The sequence below is a fragment of the Hyperoodon ampullatus genome (assembly GCF_949752795.1).
Source record: "Hyperoodon ampullatus genome assembly, chromosome: 6".
NCBI lineage: Eukaryota > Metazoa > Chordata > Mammalia > Artiodactyla > Ziphiidae > Hyperoodon > Hyperoodon ampullatus.
The window spans coordinates 71,709,421-71,732,158 of NC_136919.1; the positions used below are offsets into that span (position 1 = coordinate 71,709,421).

The following is a 22,738-nucleotide window of genomic DNA, read 5'->3' on the forward strand; positions in this document are numbered from 1 at the left end:
AATATACTTTCAATTTAGAGAAATGATATTGTACACATCCAATGCATTTCTTCTATAGTATCTTCCAGCTTCACAGGCACATGTTTGCACTTTCCTCTTGTTAAAATTGCAGACAAGAATAATTTTGATTTATTGGTGACATCTAATATAGCTGTGTTTATATTGTTGCCAATAAAATGACTTACACGATTGGTTTTTGTTTATACAATCTTTTCTGAGGAGTCAGTCACCTGTGTTAGGACAAGGTACATTCTGCTTATTAAAATGAACTCTTAGGATCTAAGAACATTCAGCTCTATCTGTCCTTGATTGAATTGCAAAATGTGCTTCACACTGCAGCCATGCATGAGAATACCTTATATTATCTATCAATAGGCTTTTCATTTCTATATTCTTCTGGCTACAAAGCTGTAACTAGAGAAACCCATGGGAATAGCAGGGGCCTATTAGCGATCAAGGCAGTGATGTTGAAAAGGCAATGTTAATGAAATTATACAATCATTAACCCGAAGCGGGAAAAATAAAAAGAATCAATAAAAGCTCTATTTTAGATGGTTTAGACGTATATATAAGAAGCCAGCCCAGGAGCAGTTTGTTTGCTGACCAGCATTTTGTGTCTCATTATCAGGTTTTCTATGCAGGGTAAGAAATGCTTGTGGCATAAGGAATGGAAAATGTAACAAAGGCTAAATGTAGCCTAAGGAAATGAAATGATGTATGAAAATTAATAATTAACTGGCTCATCAGATGAATTATGACTCTAGATGAGTCTGTTAATAATATTAACTAAGAAAGGGCTTTTGGCTGTAAATAGACATTATGGAACTCATGTTTTTGGAATTTTCTTGAAGGGATGAGTTAACATTGTTCTGTGTAATCTTTTAATCCACAAGGCACAGTGCCTCGAGTTTTGGGTAGAAGGTAGAGTCATGATCTTGTATTTTGATTAAAGTCATAGCTTTTCCAGAAATCTAATGAAATTATCATTAAGTGATTTTGTGCCTTGGTTTTCTTAGGAGTTAAGTAACTTCCTCTCTGACTTGACTTACAGGAATGTGTTTTAAGAGTTTTCAAGTGGCCGAAAGGAAAGATTTATTAACTTATGTTGACTCATATAGCAGAATGGATGAAGATTTTCATTGTTTGAACCAAAGGAGTATTAAAAATCTAAGTGTATTGGTATGTCAGATCCAAAGTACCCTAAATTTATACTTCCAGGGGTTCCATGCTTTTTCTTTTTCTTCTTTTTTTCTGTTGATGCCTGGGTTTAGAGTAGTTGGATGGAGGACAGAGGAGAAAGTAATGGTGGAGAACTTAATTAAGTTTTTAAATAGAAAGATGCTCTTCCAGTGGAATCCTACCAGTCAGGTTTTGATAGTGATTAGTTGTGATTTTACTTTCCGGCAAAGTGTAGGAAAATTTAATCCCAATGCTCATTTTTCAAGGCGGGTGTTGTCTTTCAGCACATCTCTGATGTGATGGAGACAGTAGAGATTACTGTTATTTTTGCTTTCATATCCACCCAATCCCTTTGATTTAAGTGCCATAGGTATAAAAATCTACATATTTATCCTTCATCATAGTTAATGAGTATTTTCCATAATCTTCCTTTTCTTAATTATCTGGAAGAACAAAATTTCAAGTGATTATCACCAAATTCTTCATTTTGTGGCTGAAAAACTGTCCAGAGATGTTATAAATGATTTGCCACAATTAGAACTCAGGTGTCCTAACTTCTAGTTGAGTACTCTATTCACTCCGACTCAGTGAGGATGGGTCTTTCTTAAAAGTTAGCTGTTTATTCCTTTTTTGTTACCAAGTGGGCTTAGAATTATGATCATATGACCTGGCCAAAAAACACGTAAAATATTATATAATATGAATAAACAAATTGATTTTTAAATTCTGGTGTCAAATGCTTAAAAAATTTGTTGGTGTAATTAATGTGAAAACTGGATTATTTGGCATATTTTCTCATACAGTTTAGTTTGTTTTTGTCTTGAGGCTGGTTTTTCTCAGCTCACACACAATTGACCTATTGGTTTTTCTTTATGGTATTAATCACTTTACTGTCTGGCTATTGCTTTTTTAGTAATAAAATTTAAGTACATTTTTGTTGTTGTTTTTACTTTCACCCTAAAGCTATTTAAAACAGGAGTGTGGTTTATAAAAAATAAAAATAAAATAAATATCTGGGCAGGTATGAGTTCTGATAATTAAGTTCTCAGTTCTTTAATTATTTTTCCTTCTTACAAACTCACCTTCTTAATGATCTAACCTAATGCTGAGTACTTACTTATATGTTTTTACCCAGATTTTTTATGAGAATTCCTGCTTATATATGATCTTGCTGCCAAAATCGACTCCCTTATTTTAAAAAAAACCTGGAAATGGGCATAGTCTGCAAATCTGCAGAAACTTGTCACTTGGCCCATGGTCTTAGTGACTCATATTTCCAGTCATGTTGGATAATTCCTCATTTTCAACAAATTGCCAATACAACATATTTATTTTGCCTTTTTTTTTTTTTTTTTTTTTTTTGGTTGGTACTGAATAAGTGCTTTCTTCTGCAGGGTTCAAAGTGCCTCAGAAAACACTGTTTTATCAATGAATGGAGAATAGATGGCCAATATCATCTGGCAAAGCACAGAGACATTAAATGACTCTTGCCCACAATCAACTAGTGAATCAACAGACCAGCTGGTAGTATACTTGAGTTCTTCTAAATGGATGCAGCAGAAAAGGCATTGGAATTTTTCCAGCATTAAAAAAAAAACTTACAACCAGTCTGATACCAGGGTTCATTTCTTATTGTTCATAAAGAAACTTAAATGATGCAGTTTTGGATAATCTTCATTAGATTTATTTGTCCCTTCTTGGCCACTGTAGTGGAGGGAAGGACAGGAGTGAGACCTAGGATTGTTTCCAAGGAGGCATGTCAGTATTAAATGTGGCAGACTGATAGAATTCTTAATAAAATGAAGACTTGATAAAGGTGAAGAAAACATTCCAGATTTATATTGTTGGTAATTTTGGAAGTTCCTCAACATATGGGCATACACAGTCAACTTTGCAGAAGGCACAGTGAGTGCTTGGCTTGAAAATTAAATACTACAGGTTTCCCCTGCTATCTGAAAGTAGAGTGTTCCTATGAAATCTTTCATCAGCTGAAATGGCATAAAACGAAGAAGCAATTACCTTAGGACGCATGTTGCTAAGGGATGCACAAAATAAAATGAGATAAAGCACAGATGCTCACAGACACATTTCAACGCTCTGGAGGCTTGAAGTTGAGATGCTGAGCGTAGTTCCCAGCAAAGGAGCACTGTCACTGCTTGGGGTGAGTACTGCCTCTATAATGGCCCCCTGCAGAACAAATGCTAAAGCTGTTTTTGCTTTTCACCTTTTTTCATAAAAGTGAAAATCCTCCTCAAATTTCTTTTGGTTAGTGAAAACAGGTACTTAGGTAAGTTTTATAAAAGCAAAGTGGTGTAAGGTGAAATTTTGAAAAGCAAGGGATACCTGTATTTTTGATTTTCTAAAACGATAAAAAAAAATTCTTCACAAAAGGTTTGCTATCCTTGATATCTTGTACTTGATGATTTATGGAACATTCATTTGGGAGTTGAGTTGGAAATATTCATCTAAGACATTGAGTGGATCATAGAGAAAAAGTAGGAATCATCCAGTTGAGGATATCTGGCCATTACTACTTTGCACTCAGTCTGTATTTCTTGTGTTTGTTCAGCTTTGGCTTCTTTCCATGACTATCATGTCTGTATAAAAGAATACAGATTGTGACTATGTCGGTCATTTATTTGGAGTAGTGGCACTTAGTCACGTTATTACACACATTTTGGGGAACTCTTGATCAAGGGAGGAAAAGGCCTTTCCTAATGATTTATAACCAGGGAGTACTGGCATTATTATATATGGATGGATGATGATGTCCTGTGGCCACGTCACTACTTTTGGTTCTCCCTCTGCCACTTGAGGAAGGGAGTGGTAGGATGCCAGATGGAAGCTTCATGGAACTACTGTCAGTTTACTGTGTGTGGTGCATGATGAACATACTCACCTTTAGAAGGGTTGTTTTGTCCTTATGCTTTCCATAAAGCATTTCACACGGCCTTTTCCTTTTCTAGGATCTTACTGGAGGATGAGAGTATTGTGATGTTGATTCTATTTCCATCCCCATAACTCAGGATCAATATAGAACCAAGACTCTAACGCTGCTGTGAATATTTGGATATATGGATATATGAAGGCTTTGTGAGATTCCCATGCCTATTTTTTTATCCTTTGTAAATCTAGGGACTGCGAAAAAGATTGCTCATAGAGTAAAAATCTGAGATGGTTTAATGTCCTCATAATCTCTTTTAGAGGTTATATCAGCTTTTAAAAAAATTTTTTTAAATTTATTTTTGGCTGCACTGGGTCTTTGTTGCTGTGCAGCTTTCTCTAGTTGCGGTGAGCGGGGGCTACTCTTCGTTGCGGTGTGCGGACCTCTCATTGCAGTGGTTTCTCCTCTTGCGAAGCACGGGCTCTAGGCGTGCGGGCTCTAGTAGTTGTGGCTCGCAGGCTCTAGAGCGCAGGCTCAGTAGTTGTGGCACACAGGCTTAGTTGCTCCACGGCACGTGGGATCTTCCCGGACCAGAACTCGAACCCATGTCCCCTGCATTGGCAGGCGGATTCTTAACCACTGTGCCACCAGGGAAGCCCTGTATTGGCTTTTTGTTTGTTTACTGGAATCTTTGAAGCACTAGTCTCACAGCTCATGAAGGTGATGCTTTTGGGTTTCCCAGGACGCACTGTAGCAAATGTGAACTAGTACAGACAAATCCTCTACGGAGCAAAATAAGTTTCATTTTGCAAGCTGGCACCAGTAGATTGGTTATAGTTGCCAAGAGCACTGTATTGAGAAGGGTTCAGTGGCAAAAAAAAGAACGCAGTGATCCATAATCCATGTCTACAACGAGTGCAGGAGGGGAGAGTGCCTGACAATGAACCATGTATTTGATAACCCTGTTCTACATAAAAGACCGTTTTGCTGAGAGTGCTTCTTTTCTTCCTGATATGAATGCTACACAGGTTGAAAACTCGTTGTAATTTATTTTCCTTTTTACTTTTAAAAATGCCTGCATTTATTTTTTTAAACAGGCTAATAAACCACACCATGGATAACTTATTGGACTTTGCCTGAAAGGAATCATTAGTGTCATTGGATATTTGACCAACCTGGCTACAGGTTTTGTCAGAATGAATGGAAGGTCATGCAGCATGAATCTCCACCGGACATCAGGAACCCCACAGGGGCCTGGGATGGTCAGTGGCCAACACATTCCTCCCATTCGAGCCCACTCGGGGACTCCTGGCCCCTCGTCCTGTGGCAGCACACCAAGCCCTGCCATTGGAAGCCTTGCTAACAGCCTCCATCTCAAGATGCCCTCAGGAGGAGGGATGGCTCCTCAGAGCAACATGAATGAGAGCCCCATCCATCTGCCTGCCTTGAGCCCCAGGAGACAAGTGCTCACCAGTGGGAAGCCACGTTTCCAGGTCACCCAGGCTGGAGGCATGTCAGGGCCACACACTTTAAAGCCAAAGCAACAGGAGTTTGGAAGCCCCTTTCCTCCAAAATCTGGGAAAGGTAGGATTGTCTTTTTGGGATCTTTTAAAAGTGGACACTATTTTTTTTCTCCTCCTTGTCTCTTCTCTGCCAGCAAATCCAATGGAAAAATACATGATTCAGTGTCAGGGTCAAAGTTGATAGTCTCATAATGATATGTAGCTTTCTAGGAAAGGATGTGGACGTCTATACGTGTACATACGTGTGAGGGTGAGGGCACCACAGTGGGAAATGTGTCATCTCATGGGACTGTGAAATAGAGTGGAAGATGAGATAGAAAGATTGGAAACAGGGAGGTAGGGTGGGTGGTGGCAGAGGAAGGGCAAGAGCAAGTTTAGTATGATCCTGCCCTCTGGATACACAAAGCTCTGCCTTGGCTTACCAGGGGCTGGATTCTGCAGGCCATGGAGGAGATGGGTGGCTGGAACTGTCATTATGTTAGTTGGATGCTAGAAGAAAGGTGGTGTTTGGAAGGAAAAGGATTAAAAAGGGAGAAATTTTAATAGCCAATAAAATGAGGAACTAGTACATAAAATGATAAAAAATTATTCTAAGAGCAAAGCCTATAACTTAAAAAAAGTTTTATTTATTTTTATTTATTCATTTTTGGCTGCATTGGGTCTTTGTTGCTGTGCACAGGCTTTCTCTAGTTGCGGTGAGCAGGGGTGCTACTCTTCATTGCGATGTGCATGCTTCTCCTTGTGGTGGCTTCTTTTGTTGCAGAGCACGGGCTCTAGGCATGTGGGCTTCAGTAGTTGTGGCACGAGGGCTCACTAGTTGTGGCTCGCGGGCTCTAGAGCACAGGCTCAGTAGTGGTGGCGCACGGGCTTAGTTGCTCCGTGGCATATGGGATCTTCCTGGACCAGGGATCGAACCCGTGTCCCCTGCATTGGCAGGCGGATTCTTAACCACTGCGCCACCAGGAAAGTCCCTAAACCTATAATTTTTATAATACAGCTAGTGACATGAGAGAACGCAGCTAGAAGAGTATAATGAAAAGATGTATTTTTGTGCTTGTTGAGAACTAGAAAAAACTTGTTAATTTGAAATGCAGAGAGAATGCTTTTAATTCAGCAGTGTTTGAATTACTATACGTTTTAAATTAAGAATAATTTTTGGAGAATAACAAATTATTTGAGTGACATGCTCTCTCTAGAAACTGTTGTTGACTTAATGAGGTTATATTGCTAATGATATGTGTATTGGGGCTAGAAAAAGAAGGAGTATGTATCCCATGTAAAATATAGCCTTGTTATATAAAATAGCATGATTATATATTCCTTTAGGTATTTTTAGCATTTAGTTTTAAATGTTTATACTAAGTGTTTATACCACCAAATAAAATTACTAGCAGCCTTGTGAGTAGCCATTCACCCAGTTAACTCATAACTTGTCCAATTATGATGAATAATGATTTATATCAGGCAAGTAACCCAAAAGTTGTTTGTTTTAGTGTCTGTGTATTTCTGTATATGGAGAAGTTGGTATAAATGGGTAGCTTAAAAAAAAAAAGTAAACATATATGTAACTTTTTTCTTTTCTTTTTTTACTTACTTTGGTGTAGGCTTGGTTTTGAGGTGTTTTATTTCTCAGAGCTACTGATATTTAGTGTAAGTATAGGAAAAATTTTCCCTGGGGGCTGCATCTAAAATAGCTCCGTCATTGTCAGGTTGCTGTGTTCATGACGTGGCAAGCTAAGGTTCTTAATGTCAAGCTCATGTGTTTGTATTTTTAGGGACTGAGGCCCAGTAAAGTCTTTCAGCTCATGCTTGACTAGTGAACTGTAGCTTGCTTTTATATATACTTGTGTTTGAAATCCTGACTGGCAATAATAATGGTGATAATATTAATAACTTGCACTTATTATATCATAACTTAGCATGTGTCAGGCACCATGTTAAGTGCTTTCCAGTACATAGTTTCAGTTATTCCTAATGACAGCCCTGAGTTGTATGCTATTGTTGATTAACTGATAAGGGAGCTAAGGTCTAGAAAGAATAAGTAACATAAGCCCTGCCAGGCAATAAGGAGTTTGGGAATATTACTTTAATAGTGATTAGAAGTGGTTATAATTATAATCGTAGTTTATAAAAAATGCTTCAGGTACTTAAGGAATAACGAACTCTCAGGGTTAATACATCTTGGAACTCATGTAAAAATTAGCACTGCTTCCTGATTCTCTTCTTTTCTGTTTTCTGGCTCCTTGCTCAGCTTACAAGTTTGCAGTGCCTGTTCTGGATCTGCATGATTGGGGCATGCATGGACATGGGTAAGGGGTTGAGGACAACTGTATTATTATTCCCCCTTGCCTTGCAGCTTGGATACCACTAGTGGTCTGGATGGTGCCAGGAGTGGCTGAATGTGTCCCTTTCAGATCTTGGATAACAATTCCTAAACTAAGCCAGTAACTGCTTGAGAATGGTGATCTGGGACTGTTTGAGCTTCATCCAATCATTTGCTCTACAAATAATTATTGAGCATATGTTATGGGTGAGCCACTGTTTTGGGGATATAATAGCCAATAAAACATAGTCCTGGCCCTCAAGGAGTTGAGAACTCAGAAAAAATAAATGGGCAGTTAGAATAAAGCATAATTAAGGCTCTGGTAGAGATACACTCAGGGTGATATGGCAACATTTGGAGGAGTTCCCAGCCGGTGCTTGAACAGTGGATCTGGGAGGAGAGTAGGGTATCTAGGCAGACACCTGAAGGATGAGGAGCTAGCCTTACAATCATGGAAGAGTATGTCCTCTGTGTGTGTGTGAAGGGGCAGGGGCTGTCTGGGACTTACTCTGGGTAGGGAGAAAAGCACGCTCAAAACCTGGAGGGGAGAGATCATGGTGCATTTCATGGACTTCTATCTGGTTTCACATTGAGGGGAGGTGTGGAGACTCTGGTAAGAGATGAGGCTGGAAAAGATAAGCAGTAGCCAGATGAAGGGTCATGAGCGCCATACCAAGGAGTTTGGATCCATCTTGAGGACACTGGCAAACTGTGGAAGGATTTTAACCTTGGGGATGATGTGATAAACTTGAGGTTGATATCTCTCCCTGATTTTGCCACTGCTTTCCCATGCACTATTGACAGTGTCATGATCCAAAAGGATAAGTGCCAAAGAACCTGTGACTCTGTGGGTGTATTAGGGTTCTCCAGAGAAACAGAACCAATAGGAGGTGTATCTATTGATATATATATCTATTTATCTTTCTGTATATCTCCAGTAGAATAAGTTACCTGGGGATTGTCATACAGACAGACATCTGACTTTTTGAAGACTTGAAAATTTCCAGCGGGAGCCTCATGAGAAATATAAACTTGATTGTAATGTTTATGTTACTTAAGGATTGAGTTCTGCTCATATGAAAACTCAGATAACCATGGCTTTAACACTGTAGGGTGTGGTTCCCAAATAGTGTGCCGAGGGCACTGGGGTACCACAGGAGACTCAGAGGGAGCCACGAGATATTTTAAAGTTTGCAGGAAACATGGGATATGTGACATCCCTGAACACCAGGCAGACCACTAGTTTGAGGAGGCTCACAGTTTCACCATGAGATTGCAGTATGTTCTTTTTGATGATGTTGTATCTTTGAGAAACTGCCTATTTGGTAGTTGTGATTAAAAAAAGCAAGTAGTTTGTACATTCATGTTCAGAGCAACATTTTTCACAATAGCTAAAGGTAGAAATAACCCAAGTATACATCAATGTATGGATGGGTAAACAAAATGTGTCATATCTATACAATGGAATATTATTCAGCCTTCAAACGGAAGGAAATTCTGTTATATGCTACAACATGGATGAACCTTTAAGACATTATGCTAGTGAAATATGCCAGACACAAAAGGACAAATATTGTATGATTCCTCTTATATGAGGTTCCTAGAATAGTCATAGAGACAGGAAGTAGAATAGTGGTTACTGTGGACTAGGGGAGGAGAGAATGGGGAGCTATTGTTTAATGGGTACAGAGTTTCAGTTTGGGAAGGTGAAAAGTGGTGATGATTGTACAACAATGTGAATATATTTAATGCCAGTAAACTGTACACTTAAGAAATGGTTAAGATGGTAAATTTTATGTATATTTTACCACAATAAAAAAAGCACATACTAAGTGAAAATCAGTGTAGACTAGGAGATGAAGATGGTGATGTCCAATCTGATTCCAAGGTTTGAGAAGTAGTAGAAGGCATAATTGAAATGCACATCCCATTAGTAATTGTGGTTATTTAAAAATGAAATAAAAATGCTTTTAAAAAAATTTATGTGTTATTTTTTCAAACAGCTAATAAGTTATTAGTACATAATTACTATTCAGTTATTGACACCTAACTACTTAATAAACAGAACTGTTAGGTGTTTCTTTTGGCCTGGGGTGCCATGAAAAAATTACTGAGATGCTAAGAATGCCATGAACTGAGAACATCTGGGACCCTATGTCTTAGGAGTTCATTTTTCTCACAGAAAGAGCAAAGGTAGGTGATTGCTGCTAATGGTTAGAAGCTCAAGGAAGACAGGCCCAAGATCATGGAGCTTCCCTTAGTCTTTCCCTCTCGGTTGCACAGGGGCTGCCTCACTGCAGCATCTTTATGGGTTCTGTCTTCTGAGGAGGTTGAAGGAGGAAGGAAGAAGGACAAAAGGCAGAAAGTCAACGGGGACTATTCCCCTGCAATCTACCTCCTTTAATTGGCTTTTTCAGGAGCCACACTCAACTACTTCCACTTAATTAGCCAATCGTGCATGACTGATCTCTTAAATAAAACTTATTCTTGGTTCCTGAGTATATCTTTTTTTAAAAGTTAGATTTTGTCTTATATCATTTTGTATTATGTTCTATTGTATTTTACTTTTTAGCATTTGCTACCTTTATCTCTCTCTCAAGTAAGTTGAAACACTTGGGAGTAGGTTGCAGACATTGTGACCCTTTACCCCAAAATTCCTAAGCAGGTATCTTTCATGCCATATAACTAACATACATTAATCATAACCAAGAAATATAGCTTTGATATAGCAGTATTATTTATAAACAATTGTATCTTGAAATATAGTTCATATTCAGATTCATTATACATTTTATTTTACTTATTATTTATAATATAAAGTATTATTTTCTTCCCCCTCTTATAATCTAGTATTCTTTGTAGCCATTTTTTCCCCTAGCCATCTAGGATCTCACCAAAGATCATGCATTACGTTTGGTTGTCATGTCTCTCTGGTGTACTTTAATCTAGCATGGCCCTCTCCCCCTGCCTTTTTTTGTGTTTCATGGCAAAATGTGTTGATACTTTTAAAGAGTTCAAGTCAGCTGTCTTGTCTCACAATCTGATTTGTCTGTTCATCTCTTCATGATTGGGTTCAGGTTAAACATTTTCGGCAGGAATACCACATAGGTGATTTGTGCACCACCCGTTGTGTTATACCAAGAAGCACTAAATCTTCATTTGTCCTAGTATTTGTGATGCTGCTTTTGGTTGTCTGTCTAAGGTGGTGTCACCAGATCTCTACATTGCAAAGGACTCTTTTCAAAATTAACAAATAATCGTATGTGAATATCTTATTCTGTAACAGCCTTTCATAGCATTTATTGATTATCCTTGTCTGAATCAGTTATGCTGCTGATTGCATAATGGTTGTTTTCTGATTTTATCATTCCTTCTAGGTTTATTATCTGGTATTCTTCTGGAAGGGAGAGCTTCTCTCCCTTCTCTTTTAGAGTCATTGCAGATTCATGTATTCTTTTTAAAAATTCACTGTGCTGTAATTCACTACCATCACTGTTTTTTCTGCTGCTCAAACTGTCCCAGATTTGGCCAACAGGAGCCCCTTCAAGTCAGTTCTTATGTCCTTTTGACATGTTCCCATTAAGTACTTCCTTGGTTTGAGACATAGCAAGATGTTCTAGGCTCATTTGTACTTCCCTGCTTCAGACCTGGAATCAGCCATTTTCCCAAAAAGTTCAGGTTCCTTTTAGTGGGAATTGATACTTGGGAAACTGGATGAAAGGGTGTTCTTATTGGCTCTGGGGTGTCATTGCTTCTAGGTCCTTTCTGTGGACAGAGTGAGGAAATACACCAGACCAAGATAATGAGTTCCAGTTAAAATACATCACAGAGTTCTTCCTCACACTTCCTCACACTTCCTCATTGCGAATTTGTCAGTGAGAACCCTGGTTCTCAGGAACATGAGTGTATTTGTTTATTTGCTTTGTACTACAACAGAGAAAAAACTTACTTTTAGCTTTATATTTATAAGATATAGAAATTTGTTTTAAAAATGATTGCTTACTACATGTCAATTTTTAATGTGCTGAGATAAGAATGTTCATATTTATCTTTGCTGGTGAGTGACTGAGTTTGGAGGACTTTCTGCAGTTGGCAACTTTCTGGCCCTCCTAGAATTGGTGAGTACAGAATCTAAGTTAAATTGTACCACTAATGGCATTTCTCCCTACTTCCTGCTCAACAGTTACAGACTGTAATTAGACTGGGAGAAATGCATTTTTCAAAACATCTGGGAAATAAGTTTTATGATCCTCACTATAAGCACGTTTGACATAGCTATTTAAATATTTAAGACAATTCCACATTGGCAGTACCCCTAGAACTATATAATTGGGAAGATTTTCATTGTAAAGGTTTTTTATTTTTCTTCGGGGCCTATGACATTTCTTGTTGGGCTCTGCTGTCCTTGGAGACAAAGGGAGTTAGTTATTCATTAGTGCCTTGTGGGTTATTCATTATTGTTAGTCAGAAAAAGCAGAATAATATCAACAAAGGACATTAAACTAATTGCGATTTAAAAACTCTTTTGTGTCACTTAAGGCTGGTGTCTCTTATAAAGACGCGGTCTAAGAAAATGTGTCGTGTGAGCCTGGGAGGTCTAAAAACTAGTGTACTTTAAATAATACATCAAGTTTTATTTTTATTCTTTATTGTTTGTGGTTTACTAATTTAATTGGTTATAACCTGGAGCTTAGGTTAGAGCTTGATTCCTTAGTGGGTCAACTAGCTTCATAGTTTTCCCCCACTGCTACATCAGAAAATTTTAAAATACTGCCACTGATTTAAAAAGTTACTTTCCTACATCATTCCTTTACTTATGTTGATCCCTGGTAAAACAACAGACAATAAAAAAAAATCTGCTAACACCAGTGAGTGAACCATGTTGAGTGTAGTCATGTTAGAAGTCGGGCAAGAATAGCAATTGGGGAATCCCACATTTTTGAAGAGATACAGTTGATATATTAGCTTAAGAAAGTTGGGACAAAATTTGTGGTTACTTTTTTTCCCCCCTACTTCTGCTTTTTAATCATTTATATTTCCTTGCACTTCCAATGTGGCTTCCTGCAGAATTAGAGCAAATAAAGTTAATATTCCATAAAAGTTTCCAAAAATAACCAAACCAGTGAGAGACTAAAGGCTTTATTCCAGTTGAGGTAGCCAGAGTTTTCATTTCATCTTGCCAAACAAGACAGGTGAAACACAATGTTTACTTTTGTTTACTCTTTGGTCTGCACAGGGTTCACTTTGTGAGATTTATTGATGCTGAGTATAAGTCATATTGGTGATGGATTTCCAAGTATTATTGAATGACAGGCACAATTTGTTCCAGTTATGAAAGTGGTTTGTCAGTCTCATAACATTCCACCTTTAAAAGAATATATTCTTTTAACTCCCCTACTTTCTACACACACCTCAAATGCTATGGGGCATGACCTTGAAATGTTACATCTGTTAGTAACCTATAGCATTTTCTAAGGCTGTTAAACAGCAGCAACTTTGGATTTGTCAAGTACTTTGTAGTTCATAACCTTTCATAGTGACTGTTTCATATGATTTTATCAAAGGCATAATCCCATGAGCTAAGGCAAGTGTAATTGGCCCCATTTTAGGGATGAAGAGATTGAGGCTCAGTTTTCTAGAGATCTCATTTTTCATGTGCTGCATGGGTTGCCATTGAATAGGACTTCATAATCTGAGAGTTCCTGCTACAGGAATTCTGAGAAATCTTGCCCCCTCTCTTCAGTAGAGTCTAAGGTTGCTGCCATTCCTGAAAAAGTATATCTTTAAAAACTCAAATCCGTTCAGCCATCATTTCTATCCATGAGCTGAGGATATGGGCCCTTGCTCCTGTTTTAGAAAATTGTACTTGACACTTTTCAATAATAGGTCCTTCTGAGCAGGGAGGGCATTGTCTACCTGAGCAGGAATCAGGAAGCCTTTGTGTGATGGCCACCTGAGTGACATTGGTATATGTACAAGTATGAAGTCTTTAAACCCAGGCCAGAGGATATCATAAATATATGAATAGATTTGCTACTTCCGACACATCAGATTTTAAGGATACAATGGATGGTGACTTATATTTAATACCTATTTTCATGGCTGCATTATTTGAATAATGAAAGAAATAGAAGGTGTATAATTGGCTCTGACATAATAAACTGGTTAAAAAATGAGACTTGTGGTGTAGGATCTTGATACTCAAGGATAGTCTGAGGCCAACAGTGTTAGCATCCTCTGGGAGCTGGTTAGAAATGCACAGTCCCAGGGCCACCCCAGATCTGCTGAGTCGGATCTTGCATTTTAAAAGATCCCAGGTGATTCTTGTGCTCAGGGCTGGCTTAAGGGTGACTGCACAGTACCCTGTCTCAGAAGGGGTGCGCTGTGCTTCGGGTATAATGCTCTGTGGTCACTTGACATTATTACTAATTTTATCTCTGAAATTGTGTTTTGTAAGTGAAGTCTGGTGGGGCACTGGAGCTTGAGAGGGGAGGGGAGCTTCGAGTCTCAGTTCATAAGTAGTTCCACATCTGGCCAGGATGGCCACTGGCTCCCTCGCCCCACCCAGTGTCCACTACTGCCCTCAGCAGGGACCTGAGCATTGGTGTGGGGAAGTCAGGGTCAGATGTGTGTGCCCCACATGCCCAATCATGGGTGAGGATCTGGGCACCTTTGAAAGCCTGCATTCACTCTGTGAGTATCCCTGTTTGGAAGTAGCCCAGTGTTAAATAGCAAATAAAAAAATACCATGGCAAGTCAAGAGATGGGAGAAGAAAGGAAAATGCTATTTTCCTCCCTTTTGAACAGGGATCCAGCATTTTCATTTTGGTCCCTGTAAATTATGCAGCTGGCCTTGCAAATGCACACTGAAATTTGAGAAGCATTAGTATAAGAGAAAGAGCATGGACACTAGAGTCAGAAGACCCACATTTGGTTCACACTTTGCTGGTATATGACATTGGGCAAGCCACTTGACCTTCCTGACTCAGTTTTCTCATCTGTAAAATGGGGGTGATGTCTTATGCTCCTTTCCAAATGGGCAGGGTCTAGGTAAAGGGCAGACCTGGCGACATGTCTTTGGTAGGAGTGTGTCCAGATCACCTTTCATCTTTGGCTTCAGTTTCATGAGGCTGGTAAACAAACCTGGACATCATGGCCTGAGGGTGGGATGGAGGTGGAGGGCAGGGTTCAGAATGGGAGAAGAAGGTCAAAAACCTGGGTTTCAAATCCTTGGGAGTGGATGGAAAGCAAGAGTCAAGGAACTGAGGAAGACAGGGACTGAGGATTGTGGGTAAGGGAGAAGTGAGCATCAGAGAACTTGTGAGCTGCTCTCATAGGTTTCCCAAGTGGTTACCCACTTGTGTGGAAATCTCAGGCACGCGTGAAATTGTGGAACAGAAAACGCGTTTGCTCTTGAGAGTTAAATTTGATGATACATGTGAGAATGCATTTTACACTGTAAACCGCCAGACGCATGTAAAGTATTGTTCTTCCTAATTACAGGGGCAGTATGACTCTCCATAATCCACAGCACCTGCTGCTGAATGGAATGGCCTCATCCCGATACCCTATTCATTCACGGATTTGTCCTTTTAAGTAAAGGCCAGCTTAGTCATAACTCTCAAGTCTGGAAAGTTTGAAAAGCTATATGTTGTGTGGATGTAGAACCCTAAATTCTGTTTTCACGGTTTGCCTCAAAAGCTAGAGAGAAAAAAATTAAAACACAATAAAAAGCCTTGAGATGAAATAACATCTTTTAAGTTTGTCTTCCACCTAAAGATTTTACTATAGATAGGGTGATCATATAATTTATTATCCAAACCAGGACACTTTCAAAAGTGAAATGGGGCCCTATTAATAATTATGCCCAGGACTACCCAGGATGAACTGGAATGAAGGCAGGGTTGCCCTACCTTTAGGGGAAAGTTTAATTGCGTTTAAACTCGGCATCTTACTCAACTTCTTTTTTTTTTTTTTTTTTTGCGGTACGCGGGCCTCTCACTGCTGTGGCCTCTCCCGTTGCGGAGCACAGGCTCCGGACGCGCAGGCTCAGCGGCCATGGCTCACGGGCCCAGCCGCTCTGCGGTATGTGGGATCTTCCCGGACCGGGGCACGAACCAGTGTCCCCTGCATTGGCAGGCGGACTCTCAACCACTGCGCCACCAGGGAAGCCCCTCAACTTCTTTAAGGTAAAGTAGCAACCTACTTGACAGGATTAGCCCCATGTAAGTTATTTCTTTCAAAATTATTTCTTGGGGCCATTGAGTGATTATTAGTATATTATTAGGTAGAATATATCAGTTTCTGGTTGTTCCATGGTTGGATATAAGTGAGCTGGCAATTATTTAGCACTTTGTATTTTGTATAACTGTGCTTAGCTTTACATATTTTAATTTAATCCTTCCCAGCTCTATGAAGTATCCCCATTGAAAACATGAGGAGAGAGAGGCTTAGAAAGATTAAGTAACTTGACCAAGAACACATGGGTATTTTAGCCCATGCCTCACTGACTTCGGAACCCTAAGTACTTTTATAGGATGTTGTTTTGGTTTTCTGGCACAGGGTTTGCCTCAACAGGCTAGGTTCTTGGTAGTTGAGTACGATTTCCTGAAAGACATAATTATGTCTACCATAATTTCTACTATATAGTATTGTAGTGTCTGGTATGTATTTATTTTGAAGAGAACAGTGAGCTGAAGCAGAAAATCAATGTCAAGTAAATTGTTGCAGGTGTTTGTGTCAATTTGTGTTAAAAGTGTTCCTCCTTACTTGATTAAGATAGTGGTTTTGGTGGCAATCAGGTAGGCAATGTGATAAAAAAAGATACAGCTAATTTTTTTAAACCCTTACTCTTGGCTAGCTGCTGCACTGAGCAGAGCTGCTGGGCCATGCAACTAGAGAACAATTCAGAAGCCTAACATGATGGCCCTGGAGCTCAGTTCCTTTTAATCCTTGTAACAACCCTATGTGACATTAGATTAAGAAAACTAAGGTTTGAAGAGGTGAGTAATTTAGCAGCAGTCATGTGGCTAGTATGTGGCAAAGCTGGGAATTGAATCCAGGTACTGTCTGAACCGAGTGCCTTGGGTCTTAACCATCCTACTGTCTTCTATTGGGATGAGTCAGGTTACGGGGGCTGAGCTGGAGACCAGGGCCTTCTGTTGCATGTGTACTGATTCACCAAGTACCTTATTCAAGCCTCTTTTGGTTTCAGGTAACTTGAAATCCACTGGGCTAGCTTACGTAAAAGGGGATTTATTATAAGGAACCAAGGGTGTTTCATGGCACCCCAGAAGAGGGTGGACCACAAGATCTTTTGAAGGACTATAAGAACAAGATACTTCTCCACATTGCTTCCCTCTAGGCAATGTGATTTTTTATCTCTGCTGCTTCTGTTTGCACATTACTTCATTCTTCTCCCTGCAGATTGATTTTCTGTTGTATGTGTGTGTGTGTGTGTGTGTCTATATTAGTCAAGGTTCTCCAGAGAAATAGAACCAATAGGATATATTTATTTTTTTGTTTATTTATTTATTATAAGATACTGGCTTATGCAAGTATGTACGCAGAGAAGTACCAGAATCTGCAGTCAGCAAGCTGGGTACCCAGGAGGGCTGATGGTTTAGTTCTAGTCCAAGTATGAAGGCCTGAGAACGAGGAGAGCCTGTGATGTAAGTGCCAGTCCAAAAGCAGGCAGCCTCGAGATTCAAGCAGAGTCAATATTTTAGTTTGAGTCCAAAGGCTGGAAAAGACTGAGGTCCCAGCTCAAAGCTGTCAGGCAGGAAATGTTCCTCCTTGCTAGTGGGAGGATCCACCTTTTCTTCTATGTACACCTTCAACTGATCGGACTAGGCCCATCCACATTGGGGAGGGCAGTCTCCTTGACTCAGTCTACTATTTCAAATGTTAATCTCATCTAGAAACACTTCACAGACATACCCAGAATAATGTTTGACCAAATATCTGTTCACCCCATGGCCCAATTAAGTTGACCCATAAAATTAACCATCACAATATCTATGGCCTCAACACGGCTTTCTTCCCCAGCCCTAAACAGGTAATGTACTCAGAACTTCTGTGCTATGAGTCAACTGGGTACTGTCCCTCTATCCCATTTTTAGGTTCCTTGGAAAGAAAGAAAGAGAGTCTGGTTGGTCCAGCTTGGGTCAGGTCTGGTTCATCCAGCTGGGTAGGGAGAGCCTCATGGAATAAACATGGGTCCCTCCTGCTCAGAAAAGGAGCATGTAGGTTGAGTGATACCTAGGACTTAGTCTCCTAAGTAAATGTAGTTTGGGGATATGCTTCAAATAATGGTGATGTTTCCAAAGGTATCACAGAAATGGTGTTCTTCAGCTGGCAGGATTCCAAAGTAAGGGAGGAGATTGTGGAATAATGACCACCAGAAAAGGTTAATTCTAAGAGAAGTTATTTTTTAAAATTTATTTTTCTACTTAAAAGATAAACTACTAAACTGTGATTGTGATTGTGATACTTTGCATTACTTTTCAGTAGTGGCCACTACAGTTTATAAGGTAAACGATTTTTTTAGTGTTACCAGGTTTTCAGTCCTGGATGTGGGAATTAAGAAAGAGCATATAATAGTTGATCCATTAAGCATTTAGGTTTATGTTGTATTGAGAGTGTAGTGAAGGTGAGGGTTGCCAGGGTTCAGATACGCAGACCAATGATTTCTATTTGAAATCACCTTGAACAGCACAGCAATTTGAAGTAGTTTGGCTGTCAGTTTTGAAAATTTTCAGCATAGCTATTTCTTGTTGCCTTGGGTTATATAATCAGAGAGTATCTATTCATGATTTAAATACTCTCGGCTTTTATGCCAGTTTTAATAGGAATCTATCAGGCATAAAACACATGCAATTAGTGAGTCAAATTTTTAAAAGTTGGAGTATATGGATTGGGTGTTGAAGGCATATTTTCTTACATATTTGGCCCAGGTAATTTTCCCACATACATAGAAGCAAATTCTGTATAATTACCTATACATTATTGTGACAGGCAGACTCTAAGATGGCCCTCAATCTTTCGGCATTCATGCCCTTTTGTAATAGCCACCCCTTGAGTATAGGCTAGATGTAGGGACTTGCTTCTAACCATGACAAAGGTGATAAAATGTTACTTCCATCATTAGGTTACAGAAGGTTTCACTGTTGTCCTGCTTGCAGACTCTCTTTATTGTCTTCTTGGTTTGTATCTTTGATGAAGAATGCTGTGATTTTGGAAAGGCCCATGTGGCAAGAAACAGAGAGGGGACTCTGGCCAAAAAACAGTGAGGAACTGAGTCCTCAGTCCATCAACTGTCCTGAAACTGAATTCTGCAAACAACCATGTAAGATTTGAAGTAGAGTCTTCCACAGCTGAGCCTTGAGATGCGACTCTAGCTCTAGCTGACACTATGATTGCAGGCTTGTGAGAGACCCTGAAGCAAAGGGCCCATCCCAGCCATACTCAGATTTCTGACCCAGAGAAACTGAGATAATAATACACATGTATTGTTTTAAGCCACTAAGATGGTGGTAATTTACTATGTAGATAGATACCTAATACAGTTGTTGTCTGGACTTCTCTGTCTTTCAGGAGGCACGAAAAATTAGGCAACATCTAGGAGCAGGTGGGTAGGAATTAACCTCTGGGTTTTTTTTTTTTTTAGGTTTTGATTTTATTTTATTTTTTAAAATTATTTTTTATTTAATTTTTTTCTTCACTGTTATGTTTGCCTTCAACACTTTTTTTTAAACATCTTTATTGGAGTATAATTGCTTTACAATGGTATGTTAGTTTCTGCTTTATAACAAAGTGAATCAATTATACATCTACATATGTCCCCTCTTGCATCTCCCTCCCTCCCATCCTTCCTATCCCACCCCTCTAGATGGTCACAAAGCACCGAGCTGATCTCCCTGTGCTATGTGGCTGCTTCCCACTAGCTATCTATTTTACGTTTGGTAGTGTATATATGTCCATGCCACTCTCTCACTTTGTCCCAGCTTATGCTTCCCCCTCCCCGTATCCTCAAGTCCATTCTCTAGTAGGTCTGCATCTTTATTCCCATCTTGCCCCTAGGTTCTTCTGACCAATTATTTTTTCTTCATTTTTTTTAGATTCCATATATATGTGTTAGCATGCAGTATTTGTTTTTCTCTTTCTGACTTACTTCACTCTGTATGACAGTCTCTAGGTCCCTCCACCTCACTACAAATAACTCAGTTTCGTTCCTTTTTATGGCTGAGTAATATTCCATTGTATATATGTGCCACATTTTCTTTTTTTTTTTTTTTTTGCGGTACGCGGGCCTCTCACTGTTGTGGCCTCTCCCGTTGCGGAGCACAGGCTCCGGACGCGCAGGCTCAGCGGCCATGGCTCACGGGCCCAGCCGCTTCACGGCATGTGGGATCTTCCCGGACCGGGGCACGAACCCGTGTCCCCTGCATCGGCAGGCGGATTCTCAACCACTGCGCCACCAGGGAAGCCCCACATTTTCTTTATCCATTCATCTGTTGATGGATGCTTAGGTTGCTTCCATGTCCTGGCTATTGTAAACAGAGCTGCAATGAACATTTTGGCACATGACCCTTTTTGAATTAAGGTTTTCTCAGGGTATATGCCCAGTAGTGGGATTGCTGGGTTGTATGGTACTTCTATTTTTAGTTTTTTAAGGAACCTCTATACTGTTCTCCATAGTGGCTGTATCAGTTTACATTCCCACCAGCAGTGCAAGTGTTCCCTTTTCTCCACACCCTCTCCAGCACTTATTGTTTCTACATTTTTTGATGATGGCCAGTCTGACCGGTGTGAGATGATATCTCATTGTAGTTTTGATTTGCATTTCTCTAACGATTAATGATGTTGAGCATTCTTTCATGTGTTCGTTGGCAATCTGTATATCTTATTTGGAGAAATGTCTATTTAGGTCTTCCGCCCATTTTTGGATTGGGTTGCTTGTTTTTTTAATATTGAGTTGCATGAGTTGCTTGTATGTTTTGGAGATGAATCCTTTGTCAGTTGCTTCATTTGCAAATATGTTCTCCCATTCTGAGTGTTGTCTTTTCGTCTTGTTTATGGTTTCCTTTGCTGTGCAAAAGCTTTGAAGTTTCATTAGGTCCCATTTGTTTATTTTTGGTTTTATTTCCATTTCTCTAGGAGGTGGGTCAAAAAGGATCTTGCTGTGATTTATGTCATATAGTGTTCTGCCTATGTTTTCCTATAAGAGTTTGATGGTGTCTGGCCTTACATTTAGGTGTTTAATCCATTTTGAATTTATTTTTGTGTATGGTGTTAGGGAGTGTTCTAATTTCATTCTTTTACATGCAGCTGTCCAGTTTTCCCAGCACCACTTATTGAAGAGGCTGTCTTTTCTCCACTGTATATTCTTGCCTCCTTTATCAAAGATAAGGTGACCATATGTGTGTGGGTTTATCTCTGGGCTTTCTATGCTGTTCCATTGATCTATATTTCTGTTTCTGTGCCAGTACCATACTGTCTTGATGACTGTAGCTTTGTAGTACATTCTGAAGTCAGGGAGCCTGATTCCTCCAACTCTGATTTTCTTTCTCAAGATTGCTTTGGCTATTGGGGGTGTTTTGTGTTTCCATACAAATAGTGAAATTTTTGGTTTTAGTTCTGTGAAAAATGCCAGTGGTAGTTTGATAGAGATTGCATTGAATCTGTAGATTGCTTTGGGTAGTAGAGTCATTTTCACATTGTTGATTCTTCCAATCCAAGAACATGGTATATCTCTCCATCTATTTGTATCATCTTTAATTTCTTTCATCAGTGTCATAATTTTCTGCATACAAGTCTTTTGTCTCCTTAGGTAGGTTTATTCCTAGATATTTTATTCTTTTAGTTGCAATGGTAAATGGGAGTGTTTTCTTAATTTCACTTTCAGATTTTTCATCATTAATGTATAGGAATGCAAGAGATTTCTGTGCATTAATTTTGTATCCTGCTACTTTACCAAATTCATTGATTAGCTCTAGTAGTTTTCTGGTAGCATCTTTAGGATTCTCTATGTATAGTATCATGTCATCTGCAAACAGAGACAGCTTTACTTTTTTCCAGTTTGGATTCCTTTTATTTCTTTTTCTTCTCTGATTGCTGTGGCTAAAACTTCCAAAGCTATGTTGAATAGGAGTGGTGAGAGTGGGCAACCTTGTCTTGTTCCTGATCTTAGTGGAAATGGTTTCAGTTTTTCACCATTGAGGACGATGTTGCCTGTGTGATTGTCATATATGGCCTTTAGTATGTTGAGGAAAGTTCCCTCTATGCCTACTTTCTGGAGGGTTTTTATGATAAATGGGTGTTGAATTTTGTCAAATCTTTCTCTGCATCTATTGAGATGATCATATGGTTTTTCTCCTTCAATTTGTTAATATGGTGTATCACGTTGATTGATTTGTGTATGTTGAAGAATCCTTGCAATCCTGGGATAAACCCCACTTAATCATAGTGTATGATCCTTTTATTGGATTCTGTTTGCTAGTGCTGTTGGATTCTGTTTGCTAGTATTTTGTTGTGGATTTTTGCATCTATGTTCATCAGTGATATTGGCCTGTAGTTTACTTACTTTGTGACATCTTTGTCTGGGTATGGTATCAGAGTGATGGTGGCCTCATAGAATGAGTTTGGGAGTGTTCCTCCCTCTGCTATATTTTGGAAGAGTTTGAGAAGGATAGGTGTTAGCTCTTCTCTAAATGTTTGATAGAATTCGCCTGTGAAGCCATCTGGTCCTGGGCTTTTGTCTGTTGGAAGATTTTTAGTCACAGTTTCAATTTCAGTGCCTGTGATTTGTGTGTTCATATTTTCTATTTC

General features: G+C 39.3%; 1 protein-coding gene across 1 annotated transcript in view; it reads left to right on the forward strand.

The window, feature by feature from the left end:
- Positions 1-5,259: 5,259 nt before the first annotated feature.
- GLIS3 (GLIS family zinc finger 3) overlaps positions 5,260-22,738 on the forward strand; it is a gene marked incomplete at both ends in the record, with an annotated part of 507,055 nt that continues 489,576 nt past the window's right edge. The window contains one exon of the mRNA XM_079706423.1: positions 5,260-5,647. Within this exon, the coding sequence (XP_079562549.1) occupies positions 5,260-5,647 (388 nt within the window). The remainder of the gene's footprint in view (positions 5,648-22,738) is intronic.